Raw genomic sequence first — 7,302 nt, 5'->3', positions numbered from 1 at the left:
TTCAAAAAAGTAACTGAGTTAGTAACTGAGTTAAAAGATTCTAAAAGTAATTAATCACTTGAAAAGTAACTATTGAGTTACTTTAAAAAAAGTTTAACTCTGTGGGGTCCAGGGTATAATTACCCATTTTAACCACTTTTGATTTTCTCTCCACATTTTACCTTTAAAAACTATTTACTTTGCCTTGTTTGGTATCATCAGCACAACCTCACGTGTCTGAATTTACAGTCATGTTTTCATTTTGACATACTGTATTAACACAACTGATTTAAAATCAGACAAAAACCATAAAATCACAGTAGAAAAAGTTACATTTTTTACTGTAACAACCACAAACATGTTTAATGAATCATATTTCATAACTTTAAATGCAAATATTAATTGTCAATTTTAAAATCCTATGCACAAGTTTTACAAACAACAAAGTTATTTGCATCCATTTACCTTTTACCCTTTTTTTAAATAACCATTTCAAACTATTTACAGAACAATCAGCTGTTCTTCAATAAGATGCCACAAATTATTTGTGCCACTCCAAAAAAATCATTTCTGTCCACTATAAAGCAGAACATCACAGCCTGATACCTGCAGGTCTGACAGCAGCAGGTGTATCACTGCTGTTTCTACCTGGAGACAGCAGTCGCCTCATTGTTCTGACACACAACACAAAACTATCCACAACACTACACACTAACTACACAAGACAACACATTAACTACACGCAACAAACACGCTAAACGTCACAAATCTCACATCTCAAAACTCGCTCTCTCTCTCTCGCCGTCACTCCTAAAACTTTCTCGTCTTCCTAAATAAACAAATGTCATGTTGCCATATCAGTTTTTTGATTGGTCGACATGGTGCATTTTTCCACCAACACGAACGGGCAGTTTTTTGTTCAGTTTTTTTATTTTCTGCTCATAAGCAGAGAGTGCTTGCTAGCACTGTCCTTAGACAGTAAATGTGACGAAACTGTTGAGGAAAAATAGTAACACGACCGCATTTTCTTGTTAGTAACGGTAACGGCGTTGTAATGATAGAAATAGTAATTAGTTAGATTACTCATTACTGATAAAAGTAACAGCGTTAGTAACGCCGTTATTCCCATCACTGATTGTCACTGTGTCAGAGTCACATCATCACAGAGGAACATAATCTGTTGAAAATCGAACACTGCTGTGCAGCCAACAATGCAAACCCCAGCAGTCGAGGCACATGTTAAACAGAAATGAATGAAGCCTGAACCAACGTGTTGTTGGTGGAAAAATATGAAGCAACTTTCTTACTGAGACAGGCAGCCAGCTGAAGCATCACACGTGCTTAACATGTGCTCAGTCTTCAGACACTGTTTCTTTGTGAATGTGAATGAATTTTTGTCGAGGTTTACTTTGTAGAGACACAACAGACAGCTCGGGTGGACTCGTCTGGAGTCCATCTCTAAAGCTGACATTGTTCTTGTTGAATTTGCAGTTAGTTTTCATTCAGACATGAAATGACAGATTCCTTTCTTTCTTGTTTTAATAGAGGATTGTTAAATTTAACAACACAAAAGTATTCATACAGAGGACAATCACAAACCGAAACCCACAACATCTCTAATATTTGATTTTTATTTCAGCATGAACTAGAATCACCCGACCTGCTAATGATTCAGTTTCTAATGTGGACCACAAGAATGAAGCTCTTGAAACTGTTTTGTTTGAATAAAGACGATAAGAACAGCGAAACGTTACAGCTGCAGTGACCGTCAGCATGTTGCATGTGTTTCAGGCACTTCCTGTAGGCAGGGCTGGGACTCACTGGCTGCTACATATACTGGATGATATGGCAATGACCCTGTTGCCACTAGGTGTCACTGTCACTGTAACTGAATACTGGCAGGTAGCTGTGCTCAGGCTGGGACTCGCATGTGATGGGGTCAACTGAACAATTTATTAATCACAGCAACTTAAAATTTCATATCTAAATATCAAAATTCGCCACGGTGCCCCTGACACACCTCCATCAAAGCATGAAGAGGTCGGCACATCAGACTCTTCAAAGTCTTCTGAAAACTGATCTGTTACAACTCGAGCAGGAGTTTGTTAAAATGTATCTTGATGGACAGAACTATGCAGAGAAACATTTAAACTTTAATTAACTTCCTGTTAAATAAAAGTTCAATTAAGAAAACTTTATTAGCAAAGATGCCAAAATGGAATTCAAAATGACTGATTTCCTGTTGGGTTTGGATGCGGGAGACTTTTTTACATGGATGTTCTGAAATTAATGTATTTATTAAATAAGCTGCGTTTTATATATTGAGCTCCCAGATTATTTATTCTTAGCTTTGTGTGAGGAACCTGATGACACCAACACCCGAACCTAATAACACACAGCGATAGAAGCTTTTCTTTTAAAAGACTCATTGCCAATTAGCACTGATCAATAAACTCTAAAAGAGAAACTGTGTGATGTTATCTGAAGACAGCAACATGAGCTCCCAAATCCCCTTAGCTTTCACTTTAACATCTTCAAGTTTTAAGTAAATCATCCTGCAATGCAAGTGTTCCAATATTAAAATATAAGTTTTTTCTTCTGGGAATTTTAAGATCCTGAGCTGTTACTGAGCTGTGCGTCTCACAGAAATCTTTGCATGTGAAGATGTTTCAGAGCTGATGTTTCTGATGCATGTCTTGTTGGAAAACAGAGAACAGCTCTGGCTGAGTCATCAGGGCGACAGAGACTTGTGTTGTCTCGGTTTCATTGTTTGGAGCAGAGCGGAGCTGTTTTGGGGGAACCCGCCCAGTCGGGTCGGTGTCAGGGGATCATCAGGTAACTCGTTGCCTGTAAATCTCCAACAGAGTTTGGAGCTCACACCAGTTTACAGACAAAGACAGAGAGATAAGTGGGGAGATAAATACTCCAGCACGACTGAAACCATGGGGGAAACGAGGACACGGCAACAATACTGGATGTTATTACAGCAGAGGCTCGGAGAGAAACTTCCCTATCAGATACCATCTGTAATTTTTAGAAATACAAAGAAAACAGAAAAGCTCCAAAATTAATGAGACCACAACACCGGAAGTCACCCTATTGGTCTAAAACATAAGGTTTCTAAAGGATGATTCACAAAGTGCAAAAACCTGACGGAGCATTTGATGTTCAAGCACACCGTCTGTGGTTACGCTGTGTTTGTGTTGGTCTGATTGGTGGGAAATATTTTTGTCTTGTGTAACATGAGTGTAACTTGATCAGGGTTGGGGGGTGCTGGACTCAGGCGTGCCGCCCCAGGTGTATCCATCATCGGGAACCTTCTTGTGGGGCATGGGGGATCTGAGTAAAGCCAAATCACATGAATCTGGGTGCAGCAAGAAGCCAGAGAAAACACTGCTGGCCTCATTGCTGGCATACATGCCGTTGGTGACCATATCCTTCACCTGAATCCACACCCAATCTCCCCTCAGCAGGTGAAGGACAACCGACTGTGAGGTGGTCGCTAACTGGCTGGCCTCCGTGGTTTTAATAACCGGCATGAAGTTACGAAAGAGGCCGATTTTCAGGACTTTGTCAAAGACGGTGACGTGGTAGCTGAAGACGTAGGTGCCATTGATGGGAGCGATGTAGATGCCGGTGCTGGGGTTGTAATTCTGCTGGATGTTGTAGAAAACATAGGAGAAAACCACGGGGGTGTCGGGTGAGGGAAAGCTGGTCATCAGGCCTGCAGCAAAGGCCGACTGGATGGTGGGCATGCAGGGACCTGGAGGACCCATCATCCCTATGTGCCCCATGTCTCCTGTTATCCCCCGAGGCCCTATTTGGCCCACGAGGCCCATTGTTCCCACATCACCTTTGACTCCTTTATCTCCTTTTTCGCCTTTATGTCCATCAGCTCCATCTATACATCTGCACTCCCCCTGTGGCCCCAGCTCTCCTTTCTCACCCACAGATCCAGGAACACCAGGGGGCCCAAACTCTCCCATCTCACCCTTGACACCTTTGGGACCCGGCATCCCCGGGGTGCCAGGCAGACCTCTGGATCCTGCAGGGCCTATCAAACCAGTTGGTCCCTGAGTTCCAGCGATGGACTTGCAATTATCAGGACAGACATCATCATCTCCTCTAGGACCCGGATCCCCATGAAGACCCGCAAAACCTTGCTCCCCCTTTTCACCTGCAGAGCAACAAAAACAGGGTGAGGAGGTGTTCTGAGGCTCGATGGGCTGAAGCACCCAATGACTGCCTCATCGCTCACCTTTGAAGCCCTGCAGTCCTCTGAGTCCTGCAGGCCCCTGAGGTCCGCAGTCGCCCTTATCCCCATCATCGCCTTTCTGTCCTAAAGTTTGAACACAAAACAGATGAAGTCAGGTGACTCACACCATGATAAACATTTAGTTATAGCAAAACAGAAAACCACAAGTAGAGTCCAAGCAGTTTAGGGCAGTAAGAAGATAACACACATTTCTTTTTACTACAGCAGCCCCTAGTGTGAAATGAAGTATTTTTCAGACAAGTTCATAAAGAGAAGACAGTCAGTGATGCAGAAAAAGGAGCAGCTTGAAACCTCTTTTATGATTCTCACTGCTGGTAACAGGAACTGATCAGCTATCGTCCAATAATTTAACTTCAGCCTCTCACAGCAGCTTTCGGGGTAACTAACACAGCATGTATGAATATTTTTAAAAAGAGCTAAACCAGGAGTTTGTGTTTCTCTTTGCTCTCATGGTAAACGCTATAAAAACAAAGAGATTCAAATTTGAAGTGGTGTTTTTGACTGGCTGTAGGCATTTTGGGTAAAACTGTTCAAATAAAATAAAATAAAGTAAATAATAATAATAATAATGGCTGTTCACACGATACAATGTAATAGATAAACAATTAAATGACAGAAGAGTTCCTGATTTTTCATGATCTACTAGAGAAATTATTAATTATATAATAATAGGACACTGTGGGCAATGAGCTATCAGAACTCTTTCTGTAACATTTATTTATTATAATTTAAGCCCAAACAGTCGTGCTGACAGTCATTTACTATGGCCACGTCTTTGTCCTGTAGAAAAACTGACACATACAGTTAACCAGTCCCCTGTCCTCACCTTGACACAAATTAACTTATTGTTCTCATATTAAGAAAATTAACATAAGTAAAGGATTAAATGTGCAGTTAATCTTCTTTAAACTGAGAGAAAGAAAAGCTTCTCTTCTCGGGAGCACTGAAACATAATTTAACATAACATAACATAATTTCCTAAGGGATTAATAAAGTATTCTTATTCTGATTCTGAAATTCAAATCGTCCTGTTTGTGGCTCACAGTGTAAAATAGTTTGACATTCCTGCACATAAAAATGTTTTTTTAAATCCCATTTAGATTTCCAATCAAAGGAATCAGATGCTTGGCCAGGACCAAAGATTGCTTTGGTGAAAAGAATCAGTGCCCAGTCAGTGAGCCACATCTTGCAAAATTAGTTTTTTTCTACCTGACAGAGACTCTTAAAGAAGGAAAAATGGAAATATTGGGAATACTGAGCCTGCTTCACAGCATTCCCCATCAGGGAGCAGTAACCTTTGGCTCCTTGTCTGCCCACGAAACCTGGAGGACCTCTGAACCCAGACATGCCTCTTTTCCCAGGACTACCAGGAATACCTGACGGGGAGAGCGACAGACTGATTAACCAACGAAGCAGCAACAGCTGCAGTTCATTCACTGTCCAGCAGAAGCAGCCCCATGTTAAAATAAGCATGTGTGCAGACTGATGCACAAACTGTAAGCTTCTCATATTCATCATGTTTTTCTTTATTTATTTTCGGTCTGATGGAAATAAAATAATATAAAAATGTTCTGTGTGATCTGTAACGTCATGATATAGATCCAGGTTACCTGGAAGCCCCTCATCTCCGCGGCTTCCTTTGGGCCCTCTGGTGTTCTGGCATCGAGTGCAGACGCAGAACCAGGGGATCTGCTGCTCGGGGACGCTGGACTGAAGCAGCATCTGGCAATAAGCATCGCGGTCACTGACAGCTGCTGGGTCAAAGGTGAGGACAGGGGACTGGGTCCCATTTCTTAACATAACAACAGGGAGGGACATCACCGCCAGCAGGGCATGAAGAAGAAAGGTCACCATGGTCTGCAGAGACAAAGGAGATGTTTGAACTTCCTCCTGCTGCTGATGTCAGTTTCTGCAGGGCTCTGAAGCTGTGTTTGAGAGGAGAGTTTCCTGGAAGGACGTGAACGTTTCATTGGGGAGTTAAAGCAAGGTCAGCCAGCGACGGAGGTCAGGAGCTTCCATGAACTCTGGTTAACTCACCGATGAGGGCTTGTACATTTGCCATGAAAATAAAGAAAACATCTTCATTTTTATTTAAAAAACAGTGCCCTGGAGTTCTCGGGTCACTTTTAAAAAAAGATTTTATCTTCTGGAAACTTTCTGTCCTTTCAGATCTGTTCAAAGAGGGTTTCATTCAGTGCAATCTGCCTAAAATCTGTCCGTGTTATTAGATTATATCACGTTTATATTTAAAGGTTTTAGTGTTTTAGTGTTAAATATTATTTAGCTAAGCCTGGTGTTGTTCCATTAATTCATTTTAATCTGAATGTTAGAAACATGCTTTGGTGTCCTGTGTTTCTCGTCTAGTGTTTGAAAATGCATTTTATACAAATTAATAAAAATAGTCACTCATTAAAGTTTTTAAAGAAACTCACCTTGTCGTGTTTCACGCCTTCTGCCTTTTCTCTGAGTTCACCTCTCACAGCAGCTAATAAAACACCTGGACCACACCCACCTGGTGCCCCACCCACACGTGTGTGTGTGTGTGTGTGTGTGTGTGTGTGTGTGTGTGTTAGTCTGCATTTCATGTTTTTGACTGTACTGAAAAATGTGACCTCATTGCAGCCTCACAGGTGTCACATGACTGGACACACACACACTCACACACAGACACACACACACACACATAGACACACACACAGACACACTCACACACACAAACACACACTTACAGTTTGAATTCTTTTCTGTTTTATTTTTGCAGCTGTTTGTGATCAGCAGAATGATATCAGACCCTCGTCTCCTCCTCCTTCTCTTCCTCCTCGTCTCAGTGGTGCACGACGGTCTCCTCAGCGTGTGCGGTTACAAGTACAGTTTTTGCACGTTGTTACTGAAACATCAAACCAACAACACGAAGGAGAAACATCATTTAAATAAAACAGAATATGAGAACAAAATCAGAATAAGTCAGTTAAAGCCAAAAAAGAAAGCTGCTCAGGTGAGTGGAGGAGGCCCCGATAGGCCCAGGTGTAACTGTAATCCTTCTCTGA

At 41.7% G+C, this 7,302-nt stretch overlaps 1 protein-coding gene across 1 annotated transcript; it reads right to left on the bottom strand.

The window, feature by feature from the left end:
* Nucleotides 1-3,236: 3,236 nt before the first annotated feature.
* LOC116325930 (inner ear-specific collagen-like) lies at nucleotides 3,237-6,109 on the bottom strand. The gene is made up of 4 exons (XM_031746993.1): nucleotides 5,866-6,109; nucleotides 5,551-5,631; nucleotides 4,238-4,318; nucleotides 3,237-4,156 (listed from the first exon to the last, which is right to left on the bottom strand). Exons 1-4 carry the CDS (start codon nucleotides 6,107-6,109, stop codon nucleotides 3,237-3,239), a joined length of 1,326 nt encoding a protein of 441 aa, XP_031602853.1.
* Between the last annotated feature and the right edge of the window lie 1,193 nt (nucleotides 6,110-7,302).

The sequence above is a fragment of the Oreochromis aureus genome, linkage group 14, assembly GCF_013358895.1.
Source record: "Oreochromis aureus strain Israel breed Guangdong linkage group 14, ZZ_aureus, whole genome shotgun sequence".
Taxonomy (NCBI): Eukaryota; Metazoa; Chordata; class Actinopteri; order Cichliformes; family Cichlidae; genus Oreochromis; species Oreochromis aureus.
This window is presented reverse-complemented; position numbering and strand designations above follow the sequence as displayed.